Source organism: Hypomesus transpacificus, unplaced genomic scaffold (assembly GCF_021917145.1).
Source record: "Hypomesus transpacificus isolate Combined female unplaced genomic scaffold, fHypTra1 scaffold_192, whole genome shotgun sequence".
Lineage (NCBI taxonomy): Eukaryota > Metazoa > Chordata > Actinopteri > Osmeriformes > Osmeridae > Hypomesus > Hypomesus transpacificus.
The window spans coordinates 127,017-146,814 of NW_025813738.1; the positions used below are offsets into that span (position 1 = coordinate 127,017).

Consider the following 19,798-nt stretch of genomic DNA (forward strand, 5'->3'; position numbering starts at 1 on the left):
CCTGTTCATGTTTTGCTTATGCAGCAGCGCTACCTCTCCGCTGCCCTTATCAAGTCCCCCCAGGCCCTGGCGCCACCGATAATTCATGAGCCTCGTTCCCTATGCTAATGAGGGACAACGCGCTAAAGTGGGACTCAACGGTGAACGCGTGCGAGCTCGGTGGCCTTTTCCACGCGTCACCGTCGAGTCCCACTCGACGTCGCCGGGGTCCCGGGAACATTCCGGAGGCGGGTGGGTGTGTTTGTTTTGCCTCCCGTCCTCGGCCAGCACGGCGTCGGTGGGACTCGTGTGGAACGCCGCTTTAATGAGAGTTTGCTTCTCACTGCCAGGGGTTTAGCGGTGAATGTTGAGCACTCGCTTATTGAATTGGGTGTTTGCTAATATATGAGGTGGAAGGGGGCTGGAGGGCGGGCATGATTCAGACTGTGGTTTCCAGGCTTTCCAGGGTAATTCAGAGACGGACAAGTTGAGGGAAAGGGAAATTTGCATGAATTCCGTGGCCAATTTGAATGTTTTCTTTGATTAAATTGTCATATATACTGAGGGTATATCCCTCCCCAGATCCCTTTCTTTACTCACGCTCCTCCCTATTCTCCTCTTCTCTTATCTCCTCTTCTCTTCTATCTCCTCTGTTTCCTTCTCTCACTCTCTTTTCGCCTTCCTCTATCTCGGTCCTCCTCGTCCCTTGCTGTCTCTCTCCCTCCATGTCTCCCTCCTGCTCGCTTTTCATCTCCCCCTCTCCCTCTCTCTCTTCCTCCCTCTCTCTCTTGGATCTCTCTGTAGCATACCAAAGCTAGAAATGCAGCTTCACACCAGTTCAACACCATCTGCATACCCCGAATATCATCGCTATCTTTATTAGGACACGAATCCCCGCTCGAATCTCTTAAGATCGAGATGGCCATATGTCTCTTGAGACAAAAGCCATAAACAAACAATTAACAAACCACAGAAGAAGAAAACTCATTAACCTCAGCAGAAGCCGGGACACATTTTCACCTGGCACAGTACACTGGCTAGCAGAGGGACTCGTACAACTCCTAGTATGGAAGACATCATCCCTATCCAGCTAGCGAGCGAGCTAACGCTAGCACGGCTGCCCTGATTTGTGCAGACCGGTTTTAGCCGACCCAGGCTGCCATGGTGGTACGTTCTGAGCCCCATATTGCAGTAGCGATGTGTACCTCCATACTGGCGATGGGTTTGAGCCTACGCATGGAGGAAGGGGGTCAGGGGGCCGTGGTGGGCAGCAGGAGGCTACCTCGGGTGGGAGAAGGGGCAGACATGGACCTGAGGAGGGAAGGAGGGGCAACAGTCCAGTAAACGACGTCACACTCCGATGGCAGAGCTACCAGAAATGTGTCTGGCTCGGAAGGGGAAGGGGGCGTGGAGGGGGGGGGGGGGGGGGGGGGGGGGGGGGGTAGAGGGCATGAGGGGGGGGCGTTGAGAGGAGGGGCGTTTAGGGAAGGGGCATGGAGGGGAGGGGGTCGTGGAGGGGAGGTGTGGGGCTGAAGGGGAGATGGAGTTATGTTGTAAATGTTGTCAACAGGTTTTTCATGGAATAATTATGTCCAGGGATGGAGGCAGTGACAGCTTAATATTCTTTTGTCGCCATTTGTAACTCCTCTTTCACAGTTCTGGAATATTCTATCGGCCTTGGATCGATGACCTTTAGCCTCAGCAGCTGATTAGCAACGCAGAGGAGTGTGTTACTAGATCGCGGACACACACATTCATGTGTGACCTTTGACTTCTTTTGACTTGGGTGAGACTATAAACGCGGCCATGGAGACATTGTGTGTGTCTGTGCATGCATACGTGTGTGTGTGCATGTGACGTATGCGTGCATAACTTTGTCCATACGTGATCGAGAATGTTAGTGCACGTGTGTGTGTGTGTACATGTTTTCGTGTCTAAAGTCATTAGAGTGTATAAGGTTATGTGGGTGTGACTGTGAATGTGTGGTTCTTAGAATGTTGTTCGGTCCGAGTGTGTGTGTGTGTGTGTGTAGTCACCTGTCTCTGTAGAGGAAGACTCTTCCATGGTAATTATGGCTTTGGGCCTTAATGACCAGACAGGTGGGGGGGATGGGGGGGGGGGGGGCAGAGGGTCAATCTGGGGGCCTGCACACCCTAATACCCCTCTCTCCACTCTCCATCCCATAATGAGCATGTGCCCCGGTCTCCACGGGCGGCAGAGATTGGAGGCATGATTATGAATTTATATGAGTGTTTAGGACCAAGAGTCTACTGCTCCAAAACCACCGCTGTCTCTGCATAATTGATTTATTAAGCTGCGACACCGGAGGGTGTGTTTGTGTGTGCGTGGGTGTGGTGTGTGTTTTTTGTGTGGCTGAGTGGGAAGGTAGGGTGTGGGTGGGTGGGTGTATTTTTGTGTGAGTGTGTGTGTGGTGTGTGTTTTGTGGGCGAGTGAGTGAGTTTGTCTTAAGGGTGAATATATTTGCCTTGCAAATTATACTCATCTATATATAAAGGGTGTGCAACAGGACCCTGAAAGTTCCTTTCAAAAGTCTGCCTCTTTTTCCACTATTTGATACAATTGTATTTAGCTATTTGGTGTAATGGTATTTGATGTTACATTTGGACAGGGGCCATAAATCACTGGTCTAGTGTTATACGAACCTGACCATTGCCGAGGTTGAAAGATCTTCCGAATGTTACCAAACCAGACATCAGGAAATCTATAAACGACTGCAATAAAACAACCTAAGCCCAAAGCCACTTAAACATCAAGTTAATGGCAAGACAGTGTCAACAGGGTGTGTGTTTGTGCAAAGTGTTTCTTTTGCACATGCTGAAAGTTGTCAAACCAGATAACAAGCAACCTGTTATCCGTAGCAATAAATCAATACAAGTCAAAAGCACATCAATCGTGAGTAAATGGTAGGTTTTAACATAGGCCGTTTCTCCATGTGTATACATGTTGGAATGTGGTTGGAAGGGGTTCGATCTAATCTGATCTGAAAGTGAATTCGCTGAGTAGAGGTGTCATTCTCTCTCTGGCAGTCCTCCTTTCCACCGGCGGACAAACGATGTCACAAGGTGTATCCAGGTTTCTCTGGAACTCTAACGATGGAACTCTTCCTCCTCCTCTCCTCGCCCCTCCTCGTCCTCCTACTTGTCCTCCATCGTCTTCACGTCTGTTACTCCTTTCGCCCCCTCGCGCACACACACACACACACATTGAAGTTCATTTGGCCTGAACGGGAACATCAATTTGGATCAAGGCAAAGCACTGTGGGCTACTGTAGAGACACTCTCACTGACATCGCACACACACACACACACACACTGTCTCCCATCTGCAGAGGTGGCCTTCTCCAGAGACAGAGTGTGTCTGTGTCGTTGGAGATAGAGAGACTTTGATCAGACAGTGAAAGGAGACATCCAGATCTGCAGGTGTGTGTGTGTGCGTGTGACAGAGGTTCGGCTTTCAATCCTGTTTCTCGGACGCTTTGGTGGTCATCAATTTAGGCGCGAGCTTCTCGCAACATCTAACCGTCAAGGCAAAGCTGGCCACATCTAAGTGTTGAAGCTGAGCTGCGATGGGTTGTGTGGATGTCATGATACGATGATTGAGACGAAGCCCCGCCAGGGGTGCCAACGGAGCTGTCGTTTTACCCTGCTACACAACCAGCTCCTCCCTGCTCCTCTGTCCTACTCTCTCCCCCCCCCTCCCCCCCCGCTATCCTCTTCTTTCCTCCCTGCTCCTCTCCCCTTCTGTCTCTTCCTCGTCCGTCTCTCTCTCTTTCTCCGCCCCCCCCTTCTCTATCTTCCATCCGCCGTCCTCTCTATTCGGTGCTTTTTTTCTTTTTTTTCTCTCCTGCACGCTCTCTTTCGCTCTCCTTTCCATTCTCTCTCTCCTCTCCTTTTTCCTCCATCTGTCCTGGGTCTATCTCTCTCTTCTGTCTTTCCCCCTCACGCCACACTCTGTTCTTTCTGTCTCCTCTGTCGGCTCACTCGTCTTTTCTCCTCTTTCTCCTCTGTCGGTCTCGCCTGGTCCTCTGAGGGCCCGGGGGGGCCCAGGGTGTGACAGGGCTGACCCAGACAGGCCCCTCTGGGGGGAAGAGGGGGAGGAGAGGGGGGACATTGTCAGGTTGTGGGGGGGGGGAGGGGAGTGAGGAAGGAGGGTTCTGCAGTTGGTATCACGGCCGAAAAAGAAAGAGAGAGAGAGTGACAGAGAGAGAGAGAGAGAGAGAGAGAGAGAGCGAGAGAGAGGAGAGAGAGAGAGAGAGAGAGAGAGGAGAGAGAGAGAGCGAGAGAGAGAGAGAGAGAGAGAGAGAGAGAGAGGAGAAGAGAATAAGTCAGAACAGAAAGAGAGAGCCAGTGTGTGGAAGAGGGAGGGTAGCAAGTGGGAGACGTGAAGAGGACGAGAGAGAAAAAAGAGAGAGAAAAAGAAGGAGAGAGAGGTAACAACACGCACACATTTATATCCACGCATGCGGCATGTTCGCGCAAACACAGTGCGCGCGCTGTGATACATTCAGACTCGCAGGAATCCATTCCCATGCTAATAGGACTGATAGAGCTGCTCTCCAGCCACCCTGAGTCATCCAACCCACCTCCTCTCCTCCCCCTGACCTGCCAGAAAGAGGAGTTTTGCTGTGTGACAGACAGAGAGCGAGAAAAAGAGAGAGAGAGACAGAGAGAGAGCGAGAGAGAGACAGACAGAGAGCGAGCAAGAGTGAGAGAGAGAGAGAGAGAGAGAGAGAGAGAGAGAGAGAGAGAGAGAGAGAGAGAGAGAGAGAGAGAGAGAGAGAGAGAGAGAAAGTAAAGATATATAAAGACAGAGATTATCTCAGGGTCATTTGCATAATAACCAGCTGGCTATTTACTCAGTACTTTCCTGGTAGAGGTATGGAGGTGGATTCAAGTTGTGCGCGTGTGTGGATATGCGAGTGTGTGCACGCGTGTGTGTGTATGTGACCGCGTGCATTATGTTCGCAAGTGTGTGCATACGAGTGTGTGCGTTCACAACGTTTGCATGAGTGTGTATGCGCGTGTGCGTATGCGAGCGTGTGACCGAAAGAGAGAAATCTAGGTTCTGTGTCTGTTCCTCCTCCTTTGCAGTCCAGATGAGTTCCGAGAAGTTCCCGCCTTCGAGGGTGTGAAGGTGCTGAACCCCATCTAGATGGTGTAGCGTGTTCCATCTCCAGAGAGCACCAACACATACTGTCGCTACGAGGATTTCAGTTCCCCAAACTCCTGGAAGTCCTCTCTCCTGCTCTGAAGATCCTGCTCTCTCTCTCTCTCTCTCTCTCTGTCTCTCTCTCTCTCTTCCCCTCTCTCTCTCTCTCTCTCTCTCTCTCTCAATTCAATTAGCATGACAGTCATTACAACCGAATTGCCAAAGCAAGAGGCACAACAACAGACAACCATACATCAACAACACAAAGAACGACAGCCAGTATTGTCCGGAACATGTGGCAACAACAAAGCGTCAAGAACAGAAAACAACAATTTGCCAGACAACAAAACAAAACCGAAAATCTAAACCAAATCAAAATCAAAACAACCAAAGTGAATAGCTACAGTGAAACGGACACATATTACAAATAGAAGGCAACACACACACACACACACACACACTCTCTCTCTCTCTCTGTCTCTCTCTCTCTCTCTCTCTCGCACACTTTCTCTCTCTCACGTTTCTCTCTGTCTCTCTCTTTCTCACTTTCTCTCTCACTTTCTCTCTCACGTCTCTCTATCTCTCTCTGTCAATTTTCAATTCAATTCAATAATGCTTTATTGGCATGAATGAGTGAGCAATGTTGCCAAAGCCATATAATATTGAACATATTAAATGTGTCATTTACATTTGTTAAAATAAAGACAAATATTCATAATAATAACTACAATTGGTTACAGCAAGAAAGAAAATAAATATGTGTATAAAGAAAACTTGAAGTAAAGATATACAGTGCCCTCCAAAAGTATTGGAACAGTGAGGTGAATTCCTTTATTTTTGCTGTAGACTGAAAACATTTGGGCTTGACATCAAATAATGAACGTGAGACCAGAGATCAACGTTTCAGCTTTTATTTCCAGGTATTTACATCAGGATCTGATGCACAACTAAGAAAATATCACATTTTGTTTGAATCCACCCATTTGTCATGTGATCAAAAGTATTGGAACAGATATACTTAAAACATATTTAAGTGAATAAGACTTAATATTTAGTTGCAAATCCTTTGCTTTCAATAACTGCAGCAAGTCTGTGACCCATTGACGTCACCAAACTTTTGCATTCTTCCTTTTTGATGCTTTCCCAGGCTTTCACTGCAGCCTCTTTCAGTTGTTGTTTGTTTTGTGGGGTTCCTCCCTTCAGTCTCCTCTTAAGCAGGTAAAATGCATGCTCTATAGGGTTTAAGTCTGGAGATTGACTTGGCCAGTCTAATACCTTCCATTTCTTGCCCCTGATGAACTCCTTTGTTGTTTTGGCAGTGTGTTTTGGGTCGTTATCTTGCTGCATGATGAAGGCTCTGCCAATCAGTTTGGTTGCATCTTTCCTTAAATTGGCAGACAAAATGTTTCTGTAGACTTCCGAGTTCATTTTGCTGCTGCCATCATGTGTTACATCCTCAATGAAGATTAATGAGCCCGTCCCAGAAGAAGCCATGCAAGCCCAAGCCATGACATTACCTCCACCGTGTTTCACAGATGAGCTTGTGTGTTTGGGATCATGAGCAGTTCCTTTCTTTCTCCAAACTTTAGCCTTTCCATCACTTTGGTAAAAGTTAATCTTTGTCTCATCAGTCCATAAAACTTTGTCCCAGAATTTCTGAGGTTCATCTCTGTACTTTTTGGCAAATTCCAGCCTGGCCTTCCTATTCTTCTTGCTGATGAGTGGTTTGCATCTTCTGGTGTAGCCCTTGTACTTTTGTTCATGAAGTCTTCTGCGAACAGTAGATAGTGATACCTTCACTCCTGCCATCTGGAGGTTGTTGCTGATCTCACTAACAGTTGTTTTAGGGTCTTTCTTTACAGCTCTCACAATGTTTCTGTCATCAACTGCTGATGTTTTCCTTGGTCTACCTGTTCGACGTCTGTTACTTAGTACACCAGTAGTTTTCTTCTTCTTCAGGACATTCCAAATGGTTGTACTGGCTATGGCCAATGTTTCTGCAATGGCTCTGATTGATTTTCCATCTTCTCTAAGACTCACAATTGCTTGTTTTTCACCCAAAGACAGCGCTCTGGTTTTCATGTTGTTTTCACCTCTGAATACAGTCTGCATAGACAAAACCTATCTTACCCAATCTGAACCTGAGTGTAGACATTCAGTGGTATTTATTGATTGAATAATGTATGTAATAGGACACACCTGGGCAACAAAACACACCTGTCAGTCACATGTTCCAATACTTTTGCTCACGTGATAAATGGGTGGGTTTGAACAAAAAGGTGATATTTTCTAATTTGTGCATCAGATCCTGATGTAAATACCTGGAAATAAAAGCTGAAACGTTGATCTCTGGTTTCACATTCATCGTTTGATGTCAAGCCCAAATGTTTTCAGTCTACAGCAAAAATAAAGGAATTGGCCTCACTGTTCCAATACTTTTGGAGGGCACTGTATAAAGAGAGAGATTATTTCTGGGTCATTTGCATAATAACCAGCTGGCTATTTACTCAGTACTTTGCTGGGTAGAGGCATGGAGGTGGATTCAAGTTGCGCGCGTGTGTGTGTATGTGACCGCGTGCATTATGTTCGCAAGTGTGTGTATACGAGTGTGTGCGTTCACGACGTTTGCATGAGTGTGTATGCGCGTGTGTGTATGCGAGCGTGTGACCGAAAGAGAGAAATCTAGGTTCTGTGTCTGTTCCTCCTCCTTTGCAGTCCAGATGAGTTCCGAGAAGTTCCCGCCTTCGAGGGTGTGAAGGTGCTGAACCCCATCTAGATGGTGTAGCGTGTTCCATCTCCGTCTCTGGAGAAGGCCACCTCTGTAGATGGGAGACAGTGTGTGTGTGTGAGTGTGAGTGTGTCAGTGTGTCAGTGTGTGTGTGAGTGTGTCAGTGTGTGTGAGTGTGTGAGTGTGTGAGTGTGTGTGTGTGTGTGCTGGATTTGCAGATCAGTGACTAAGTCAATGACCAAACCTACCATTTACTTAAGATTGATGTGCTTTTGACTTGTATTGACTTATTGCTACGGATAACAGGTTGCTTGTTATCTGGTTTGACAACCTTCAGCATCTCTCTCTCTCTCTCTCTCTCTCTCTCTCTCTCTCTCTCTCTCTCACACACACACTTTCTCTCTCACGTTTCTCTCTCTCTCTGTCTCTCTTTTTCTCACTTTCTCTCTCACATTTCTCTCTGTCAATTTTCAATTCAATTCAATAATGCTTTATTGGCATGAATAAGTGAGCATTGTTGCTAAAGCCATATCATATTGAACGTATGACATGTATCATTTACATTTGTTAAAACAAAGAGCTTTGTGTCCTATGGATATCTGGCAGTGTGTGTGTAATGTGTGTGTCTGTGTGCGTTACGTCTGCGGGTGTTTGTGTGTGTGCATGATTGAAGGTTTGGGCCATTTTTTTAAGTGTCGCTCAAGTGTGTGTGTGTGTGCATTGCCCTACGACCCCCTGGCTGACTGTGAGGGTGTGTGTGTGAGTGAGGGTGTGTGTGGGGGTCAGGGTCCTGGGGGAGATCACTGATAAATGGCTCAAATGAGAATCTTGACTGTCGCCCTGAAGTGACACCATGTCAGACCTGGAGCTATCTGCTAACTCTGCAGCAGCAGATGTCTTCCAGCCTGGACCCTGGGTCCTTGGGGGCCCCTCAGCCTGCCTCCAAGCTGGGGTCCCTGCTAGCTGGGGACCCTCTGGATGTCTGGAACCGATCGTTGGCCCCTAGACTTTCTCACGCTGGCGAGAAAGCAAACTCTGAATGAACTGAAAAGGAAATCGACCAGTCCGAATCGGGAGCGCCTGATGGAGTCATGCTTCTGCAGTTTTCTTCTTGAAAAACGAATGACTGGCTTGACTGATCCTGTTCTCTCTCTCTCTCTCTCTCTCTCTCTCTCTCTCTCTCTCTCTCTCTCTCTCTCTCTCTCTCTCTCTCTCTCTCTCTCTCTCTCTCTCTCTCTCTCTCTCTCTCTCTCAGAGCGAAGAAGAAGAGCAAGCCTCTGAACCTGAGGATCCACAGCAGCGTGGGCAGCTGTGAGAACCTTCCGACCCAGCGCTCCCCGGTGCCGGGCCAGCGCCCCGCACTCCCCCCCCTCCACACCGAGCGCTCGCTGCGCTCCTTCTTCTTCCCCACCTTCATCCCCTCCACCCCCCCGGTGCACTCGGACTCCTCCAACCCCTCCGCAAGTAAGTCCCGCCCCCTCAACGCAGCGGGGTGACGGTGAAGGGAGGGCGGGGGAGGTGGGGGGGGGTGGGGCATGGGATGGGACAGTGGGAGGGAGGGCGGGGGGGCGAGGGCACTGAGGGGATTGCTGGTACCTCGTTCCACCACGCACCGCGAGCAAAAAGAGTTTGGGGGGAGCTATTTTTAAGTGGCACCCACAGAACACACATTTTCCGCACGCGTCTCCCATGAGGACAGCAGTCAGCGTGTCAGCGCATACGGCCCACCTCATTGGCTGCTGCGTCACCGGCGGAAGCCATTAGCGAGCGTCTGGCGTGGGGGGTGGGTTGAGGGGGGGGGGGGGGTGGTGTGAATGGGTCTGGATCCAGTGAGTGATGTGTCCTCCCCCCCCTCCCCTTCCCCCGCCCATCCAGTCCTCTGCTCTTCTGGGAGTGGAGACGCGTCGGTGAGGCATTTACTAAACCACAGCAAGTTCTGTCTCTCCCGAATCACGAGTTCATCGATTCTGTATAGTGTTGTATCATCCTATGATAGATTATGTTCATGTTGTCATGATCTGGCAGTCCCAGATATGTGTCAAGAATCGAGAGATTCTCGTGTCAACCACTGGATTGGGTTTTTTGCAATGAGTCTGACACGATAAATATTAAACACACGCAGGACAAAACCAAACATCTCCAGATATAGAAGCAAGCACATAGAGGAGTACACATGGGTGTCATAAATCCATAAGTCAAATGTGTGTAGCCCAGAATCAAACGTCATAAAATGTAGATAGAAGGATAGATGTCAATAATAAACTATGAACAAATGCAAGACGTTACTGGATGGTTGTTTGAATTATTTATGACTTGATGAACCCCCTTTCTCTGTGTGTGTGTGTGTGTTTCGAGACCACAAGTAGGAGATGGAAGAAGATGCGTCGATGTGATTGATGCTGATAAACTGCCAGCGATGTAGCGTTTCATTTGACATTGGGCATCAAGCATCTCTTGGTCATGCGGAAGCTCTGCTGTCGTCATTACCGCCTCGCTAATGACCCCCATCGGACAGTCACGTTACCGCAAATAGGTGTCATCGTTGTCTTTGTGTTTTAGTGGTAAAACACATGTGGCTATATGTGGCACAAATAGGGCCCAGATACGCTGAGCTGATCTTCCTTCTGGAGGCTGGTCTCTCTGGGGCCAGGGCAGAGGCCGGGTGGAGCCAGGGTAGAGGCAAGAGAGGTAGGGTACAAGCAGGATGTCGAAAGAGGAGATGGCAGGGTGGAGGCATGTTGGAGGCAGGGTGGAGGCAGGGTAGAGGAAAGTTGAAGGAGAGAGGCAATAGAGGCAGAGATGGAGGTGAAGGAGAGTGGCAATAGAGGCAGAGATTGAGGTGAAGGAGAGAGGCAATAGAGGCAGAGATGGAGGTGAAGGAGAGAGGCAATAGAGGCAGAGATGGAAGTGAAGGAGAGAGGCAATAGAGGCAGAGATGGAGGTGAAGGAGAGAGGCAAAAGAGGCAGAGATGGAGGTGACGGAGAGAGGCAATAGAGGCAGAGATGGAGGTGAAGGAGAGAGGCAATAGAGGCAGAGATGGAGGTAAAGGAGAGAGGCAATAGAGGCAGAGCACAGACCGGAGCCTGCCAAAGATGTCATGACGATATTCTGGCAGAAAGGTTGAACAGCGTGGAGTGGTTGTCATAGAAACAGCGGGAGCAACAAGGCTTTGTCCTGATTGGACGGAGGAGTTTATGTCACATGGGTGAAGCGACAGTTATGTTTTGAACCATGTTGGTGTCCTTCAGCCAGGGGAGAGAACAACCTTCTGGTTGGAACGTTTGGACTGAGCTCAAAGCATGGTTGTGTCATTCTAGACTGTCCATATTGAGGGATTCCCAACAATACACACTTTGGGATTTGCGTGCGTGACTGCGTGTACTGCATTTGTGCGTGTGTGTGTGTGGGTGGGGAACGTCACGGTGTGTGTGGGGAAGGGAGGGGGTGGGGTGGGGAGCTTGTTCATGGCACGTTCACTGCTGTTACCACACCTCTCACTCAAACCGGGGGTGAGGCTGGGGGTGAGGGGGTGGGGGGTGAGGGGGGAGGTCATCAGGAGGAGAGCAGTCAGACAAGATGGAGGAGGACATCGCCGTCTGGCGCCCGGGGGTCACAGAGACCTCCAGGACTCATCCATCACACACACACATACATAACACACACACAGACACTCACATACATACATACATAACACACACACATACATACATACATAACACACACACACATATACATACATAACACACACACACACACACATACATACATACATACATACATACATACATAACACACACACACACACATACATAACACACACACAAATACATACTTATATAACACACACAAACATACATACATACATCACACACACACACACCCGCACACACACACACACTAACATGTATACATCACACTACCCAGCCCCAACACTACCCAGCCCCAACACTACCCAGCCCCAACACTACCCAGCCTCAACCCTACCCAGCCCCAACACTACCCAGCCCCAACACTACCCAGCCCCACAGAGACAGAGGCTGGCTGTCAGCAGCAGAGGATGTCCGGTTAGGTGGGGACTATCAGGTTACCAGGCTGATTGAGGCTAATGTAGCAGTGGGAGCCAGCAGTGTTCAGATGTTCAGCCCCAGGAGGGGCCGACAGACAGGAAACAGGAAGTTGTCCTAATCAGCCTGCTCATCCCTCAGAGAGGTTTGCGCTGTGCTCTGTGATGGCGTCATCTCTCTTTATCTCTCTTTGTCTCTGTCTCCCACTGTCTTTCTCTCTCTCTCTTTCTCACCCCCTGCCTCTCTTTTTCTCTATGTTCTCTCTCTTCCTCCCCCTTTCTCTGTCTTCTCTCTGTTTCTCTCTCTTATCTCTCTTATCTCACTCTCTCACTCTCTCTCTCACACCCCTCTCTCTCTCTCTCTTATCTCTTATCTCTCATCTCTCTCTCTCTCTCTCTCTCTCTCTCTTATCTCTCTCTCTCTCCCTCTCTCGGTAACACGCACACACGCATCAGAGATACCGTATCAGTATTCAACCCACGGTTGAACCACAAGGCCATGTTTGGAAAGCTCTAAACATGAAGAACTGTCAGGGTCCCCAGACTAAAACACAGGAACAAGTTCAACCTCCAAACCCGACAACGAGGACGTTTCCCGCGTTGACACGTAGTGCGGCTACTTCCACGCAACTCAACCCAAGTGATTGATTGCACGCAAATGCCAAATGACAACCCACCAGCTGTTGCCATTCTATTATTGGTCTGAAATGTCAGCGAATGAATCGGTGCTGGAAGTGGTCTAATCGTAATCATTGCTCAGCATGATCAGTGCTATTTCGAAGCAGGTTGGATCCGAACCAGTGTACAGGACACTGGCTCATACATGTGTACTGTACGTTGAGCTGTTGCTATGCTGACCTGGCGAACTATACTCATCCATCCAACCCTTGATCTGTTCCTTCCCCTATCCTACCTTCCCTCCATCCCTCGCTCTCCTCCTTCTCCAGACACTCTGTCAGTGCCTCGCTGGTCCCCTCAGATTCCCCGAAGAGACCTGGGAAACTCCATTAAACACAGGTAGGTGTGTGTGTGTGTCTGTGTGTGTGTGTGTCTGCGTATTTGCATGTGACAATCGAGTGAGTGTGTATATTTGCGCGTGTAGCGTTAGTGTCAGTTTGTGTCTGTGACCGGTTAATGAGTACGCGTGTGTATTGTGTTTGTGTGTGTGTGTGTGTGTGTGACATGCAGGAGAATGTCAGGCCAATTAAATGGGGCACTTGCATAACTTGTCTGGGTGTTCTCACTGTTTGAGAGGCCTGATGATTCCAAATGTCACCGATCTGAAAAGTAAAACAATACAATAGCTGTGAAGGGTTCTCTCTCCCTCTCCCCCTCTTTCACGCTCTCTGTCTTTCTCCCTCTCTGTCTTTCCACCTCTTCCTCCCTCTCTCTCTCTCTCTCTCTCTCTCTCTCTCTCTCTCTCTCTCTCTCTCTCTCTCTCTCTCTCTCTCTCTCTCCCCCTCTCTCTCTCTCTCCCTCCCCTCCCTCTCTCTCTCTCTCTCTCTCTCTGTCTCTCTCTCTCATCTCTCTCTGGCTCTCTCTCTCTGGCTCTCTCTCTCTTTCTCTCTCTCCTCTCTCTCTCTCTCTCTCTCTCTCTCTCTCTCTCTCTCTCTCTCTCTCTCTTTCTCTCTCTCGCCGCTCCCGCCCCCCCTCTCTCTCTCTCTCTCCCTCTCTCTCTGGCTCTCTCTCTCTCTCTCTGCCTCTCTCCGGCTATATACTGAAGAGCCATGTGGGTGGTTAGCATGCAGGAAGCCACGGAGGAGAAGACAGAAGTGGTTAGTGGCGTCGCCGTGCAGCGCCCGGCTGTGCACACACATATTAACGAGTCATCCGACAGCAGACCGAGCTGAGAGCAAATGTCATTTCTATGGGTGTCGTATCTGAGCTGTTATTGAAAAGGTAAATACAGGTTTCAAGGGAGGTTATATCATCCCCTCTGACATGGTTATTTGCATAAGATTTATATTCAATCCCCTCTGTGTGTTTGAGAAGATAATCCTGGCCTAGAAAACACAGGGCACATTCAGAGGGCCTGCCAACAATAAAAAAGAAGAAGCTCGGAGCGTATTTTGGCACCGGGGGCCGTTGGTGCAGCGAAGAAAGATCGTTCCTCGAGAACCGACTCGACCCCCTAACGTCAGCCTCGCAGTAAAACGTCACTGAGCCAGCGGGGCTGGATTGAATTGTGTTCTGAAAATCTCTTTGCAGACGACACCCGAGATCTCATACAGAACATTTGGATTCTGTCACCCTTTGTTAGTCACATTCCATTACCCATAGTGCCCTGCTGATGGTTTCAAGGGGGCGTAAATTAGGGGAACAGGGAGCCCGGCGTTCCTCCGCCGTTCCGCGTCCTGGATAAGTGGAGACGTGAGGGAGTGTCGCCGAGGCCCTGGCCTCAAGGCCGGTGATTGGTGCGTTACGCCGCCGTCGCCTGGCCCCAGTCCTCCAGTGTATCGGAGGAAAGTGGAGGCGTGAGTTCAACACCGGTCTCATGGAGAATATGAGAGCGATGAGGGGCCCATGGATTCGATTAGAGCCCCTTGGCCGAATGGGAACGTGGAAAACGTTTGTGTGGAGCCTGTTGGTCTTTAAGGATGCTTAGCCCTGTAGATGTGGGTGTTTCTATCACTGTGGTGGGATCACATTCAGCACAGTGGGCGGGGGTCATCGTCGAAAGGTAACAAGCCGTCTGTCGTGACCCAGAGAAGGTGAGCCGAGTAGGAGATGTGTCTGCTAAAACGTCTGTCCAAAGAGACACGTGCACGCTCCAATTGTTTCCACGCAACAAACAAGATCATTTCACAGTGTTACGATTGACCGTTATGATTTGACCGTGATGTACAGATGCTGGTACAAAAAGCTTCATTTTCTTCAAACTGTCACCGTACGAAAAATATGGAGAACATGCAAACTCATTATATATACATGTCGCTTAAAAGCCCTACAGACCGTAATTGAGTGATTGATTGAATTTGGCCATTAAAAGACTATGAAAAACAGGTGGTGTGTGTGTGTGTCTCTCGACAGTGATGAAGGGCTCGGTGTTCTCCAAACTCTTGACAGGCACTGTAGTTTCTCCTGTGTGGGCCTGCGGAAGATGGCGGGCTGGAGGAGGTGCTCACGTCTGGTTCTCTCTGCTCGCAGGTTCTCCACCAAGTACTGGATGTCCCAGACCTGCACCGTGTGTGGGAAGGGAATGTTGTTCGGACTCAAATGTAAAAACTGCAAGTAAGTGCTGCTGGAATCACGTAGGTTTGAGTTGGGTGACTGGAACATAACCCAACGGCCTCCCACGAAAGGCGACATTTCACTTAACAGGCTTTTAATAGCCAAGCAACTGTTCTATTTCATCTCGACGGCCGGTTGAGGTCGTTTAGCCCGGCTTCCCGTTTACAGCCGAATCGTTCATGGGAACGTGTCACAGTAGCGGACTAAGAGCAGCACATAATTGCCATCGTCCTTTCAAACGGATTATTGAAGTCAAGTAACCAATTTCATGACTCGCTGAAATGTGAAACCTGCCGCTAAGGAGGTGGGCAGGGCTGGTTCTCGGCGTAGCAGCAGCACTGTCTGGGGGGGGGGGGGAGTGACTGGCTTATTGTGACGTTGTCCTGTGTTGTTCCACAAAGGCTGAAGTGCCATAACAAATGCACCAAAGAAGCCCCGCCCTGCCATCTCCTGATCATCCAGCGAGGAGGACGAGACTCGCTCAAAGGTACACCTGCTTCTTCTGCTGAGTAAACCTCGTTCCTTCTTTTCAAAAGTCGTCCTGGTTAATTCTGTTCAAAAGTAGACCCGGTTCCTTCTGTTCAAAAGTCGACCCGGTTCCGTCTGTTCAAAAGTCGACCCGGTTCCTTCTGTTCAAAAGTAGACCCGGTTCCTTCTGTTCAAAAGTAGACCCGGTTCCTAATGTTCAAAAGTCAACCTGGTTCCTTCTGTTCAAAAGTAGACCCGGTTCCTAATGTTCAAAAGTCGACCCGGTTCCTTCTGTTCAAAATAAGACCCGGTTCCTTTTGTTCAAAAGTAGACCCGGTTCCCTATGCTCAATCTCCATGACAGCACACAGTGTGTCCTCACCGGAGTTCAGCCTCCATGAGGTACTGTGTTTGGGGTGATGAACAGCTAAGCCTGCTCGTGTCTCCCAGTGTGTTGGCCTGATGAAGGTCACTGTGCAGGCACTTCTCAAAAGGCGTAGCTGCCCCTGTTTCTGACTCGGTTCACTGAAGTGCTCATCTCCCTCTGTGCTCTCTCTGCCCCTCGCTCACCCGGCCTCGCGTTGAAGACCACCAAGGAACATCCCAAGGTAAAGATATCAGTAAGCGAGACTGCACCCGTTCTATTCATATCACTTTGAATATGAAAAATGGTCTTGTGAATGTTTTTTTTTTAACAGAAACATACTTTGACTCTTTCTTTTCTGTGCCTGACAACTCCTGAACTCCCATCTGCTGTCTCTCTCTTTCTTTATACCTCTCTCTCCCTAATTTCTCTCTGTTTCCGTGTTACTCTCCCCTCTCTCTCCCCCCTTTCTCTCTCGCTCTCTCTCTTTCTGTCTCTCTCTCTCTCTCTCTCTCTTTCTCCCTCTTTCTTTTCTTTCTCTCTCCCTCTCTTTTTCTCTCTCTCTCTACCTCCCTCCCTCCCCATCTATTTCCCTCTCTTTTTCTTTCCCTCTTTCCCCTGCTCCCTCTCTCTCCCTCTCTTTCCTTCTCCCTCTCTCTTTCACTCCCCCCCTCTCTCTCTCTCCCTCCCTCCCTCCCTCCCACTCCCTCGCTCTCTCTCCCCGCGTCACTCCCCCTCCTCGATCCTCTCAGCCCGTTTGGTGCGGACCGAATCGGTACCGTGTGACATCAACACGGCCCTCAGATACACCGACCTGCACATCAGCCAAACTCTGCCCAAGACCAACAAGATCAACAAGGTAGGAGCCCCCAGCCCCAGGCCCCCCCCCAGGCCCCCCCCCCACCCCAGGCCTCACCTCCCTCTCCAGCTGCTCTGCTCGTTGTGTGAAGGCTACCGTGAGATTGCGAACCACCAGAATGTTCCGTCGCTCAAGGGAGCCAGCCAGCCAGCGTCAGAGGAGGATCCTCACCCAGACTCATCTGGCGTTAGATACCGATTAGTTTCAATGAGACAGAACTTTGTTCGCCCGGCACTTCCAAACCGGGTTTCAGCCCACGCCGAGTCTACCCCACGGTACGCTTTCTCTCGAGCGAAAAGAATCCAGGTTCCGTTTTTCGGGACGTTCTCGAAACACTCACTTCCTGCTGCCGAGCCGGGGGGGGGGGTGGGGCGGGGGGGGGGTCAAGCTCGGAGGCACTCTCAGTGGTCTCGCCTAACGGTCCGGAACGTCCGCCTGATCTACCTGTGTGTAGCCAGGGGGAAGCTGCTGGTTCGGAGGAACGAAGGCTGCTCGATCGGAGGCCTACTGTGACAGCCGGCCCTCAGCAGCAACGCCCACAAGCCCTCCCTGTGACCCCGCACGGAAGCACCCTAAGTGCAAACGAAAAAAGCAACCTTAAAAGGGTGCTATTAGGCGACAAACACAGGCAGGTCTGTTGTCCCTATCTCGAAGTAACGGAGCTATTTCTGTTAGGAAACCCGGCTGCCCGGCAAGTGACGAGTGAACCCAAAAGCAACACTCAGACGCTGACGTGAAACGAACCGGGTTTATTGGAGCCACACAAGAGGGTGAGGGTGGTGAGGTCAGTGGATGCCAGACAGGAGTGGAGGACGAGGGAGCCGTAGGTAGGTCGTAGGTGATGGGATAGGGAGCCGATGATGTCTTTGGTACACAGGGACAGAGGCGGATGAGTCATCTGGAAGGCAAGGACCCACTACCGGGGTTGGGGTATGTGACCTGGAACCCAGACCGGACAGACACGCCCAAAACCAGGACTGGCCACGACAGAAAACGTACCAATTTCAGCGGGAGCTCCAAGGAAGTGAATGTTTGCCCTCTACGGGTCTAAAGTGGCAGCCCCTGTGGAAGTGTTTGCCAACGCGGCACCTTCGGGGTTCAGGTGGACCAGCAGCCCCAGGCTGATAGCACAACGCTGAGACTCGCAGCCTGAGGGATCTATAGTCACAAGTGTGTGTGTATGTTTGTAATGCCCACTGTGTGTGTGTGTGCACTGAATGTGTGAGTGTGTGTGCGCACTGTGTCGGTGTCTGTGTGTGTGCGTGTATGTGTGTGTGTGTGTGTGTGTGTGTAGGTGTGTGTGTGACTCATAAGGGGACGAGCTGTCAGCGTGCTAATGCACTAATGATGCGAGCCGCCGAGGAAAGCGAGCAGGTAAACAAGGCGCCCTCATATTCATTCATGTGGGTGCGCAGTCCCTCTTTCTCTCTCTCCCGCTCTCTCTCTCCCGCTCTCTCTCTCGCTCTCTCTCCCGCTCTCTCTCTCTGTCTCTCTCTCTCTCCCAAGTGTGATTCAACTGGTTTCTCTCAGTTTTCCCTCGGCTTGATTCAATATTTGGTGTTGATGGAAGCTCACGTCTCTGATGTGCTACGTTGGCAACAGTCACAGCACTAATGGACATGTGCTCTTTGTGCATTTGTAAATATTCCATCGAAGGGGGATGATTCAGTGAGAACAGCTGGATGTGTAGCTGGAAACTGAAATCGATAGATCTTTAAACTTAAGACTGTGACCCATCAGGTAACGCCCCCCCCCCCCCCCCCCCCCCCCCCCCCCCCGCCCCTCCATCCCCACCCAACCCAGACTATTAATGGAACCAGAGAGAGAAGACCCCAGAAAGACCCTCTCAATGATCGAGTCCCTTCTCTCACTGATCTCATTCTGGTCCTCTCTCCTGATAGGACCACATTCCTGTCCCCTACCAGCCAGATTCCAGCAGCAACCCCTCCTCCACCACCTCCTCCACCCCTTCCTCCCCAGCACCGCCCCTGCCCTCCAGCGCCACGCCCCCTTCGCCGTTACACCCTTCTCCGCAATCCGCCCGGCAACAGAAGCAGTTCAACTTGACAGGTAGGAATTTTGATTGAGACATTTTTGCTTAAGCTACCAAGCCTATCAGGACGAAAACGCATATTTTACAAACATCGTAATTGCATTTATATTCAGAATCTTGCTAGATGAATAGTATTTTTACACAAGCACGTTTGAGATTTATGACTTTCGAGAGTATATAAAAGAAATGAAAAACAATCTTGTCCCTGAAATCTGTGCTGACAGCCAATCATAACGGTCCAAAGGTCACCATGACTCCCTCTCCCTCTCTCTTTTCCTCTCTCTCTTTGTCTCTCCCTCTCTCCCTTTGTCACTTTGTGTGACACCTGTCTCCCTCTGTCTCTCCCTCTCCCCCCCCCCCCCCCCCTCTCTCTCTCTCTCTCTCTCTCTCTGTCTCTCTGTCTCTCTCTCTCTCTCTCAGCCTCCAGTTACTTCAAATACAAGCAGCAGTTCATCTTCCCCGGTAAGTGCGTCATAATTGATAATTACCCCGACCCAAAATGCACAGCGACGCCCCGAGGGGGGGGGGGAACTCTTTTGATGTTGTGACGAATGTTCTCTCCTCACCTTGGCGTGCTTTAAAGTCGGCCCCCCCAAGCCTGTCTCCTTGCAGCCCTGTAATGATGAGTGCGTCCCCACTCTTTCCCGGGACCTCAGGACGAGGAAGAGGAGGGTGGGGTGGGTGAGGAGGGGGGCAGAGCTCCCTGGGCGGTCTATTAGGAAGGAGATCCTGGGAGACGCTTCCCTGAGATGGGGAGGGGGGGGGGGGGTTGCACATCTACGGGGGTGGTTCCGGATAGAGAGTCAGAAGACGCAGAAGAAGGAGTTTTAGTTGTTGAGTTTAGGAATGAGAAAGGAATGAGCAGAGACATCTTCTGCATGTTT

The 19,798-nt window shown here is 50.1% G+C and overlaps 1 protein-coding gene across 1 annotated transcript in view; it reads left to right on the top strand.

The window, feature by feature from the left end:
* The window catches only part of ksr2 (kinase suppressor of ras 2), a 52,023-nt gene that overhangs the window by 17,269 nt on the left and 14,956 nt on the right, over window positions 1-19,798 (top strand). Inside the window, exons 6-13 of the mRNA XM_047051999.1 lie at window positions 9,132-9,340; window positions 12,888-12,957; window positions 15,088-15,171; window positions 15,573-15,658; window positions 16,226-16,246; window positions 16,755-16,861; window positions 18,763-18,931; window positions 19,335-19,376. Of these exons, the coding sequence (XP_046907955.1) occupies window positions 9,132-9,340; window positions 12,888-12,957; window positions 15,088-15,171; window positions 15,573-15,658; window positions 16,226-16,246; window positions 16,755-16,861; window positions 18,763-18,931; window positions 19,335-19,376 (788 nt within the window). The remainder of the gene's footprint in view (window positions 1-9,131; window positions 9,341-12,887; window positions 12,958-15,087; window positions 15,172-15,572; window positions 15,659-16,225; window positions 16,247-16,754; window positions 16,862-18,762; window positions 18,932-19,334; window positions 19,377-19,798) is intronic.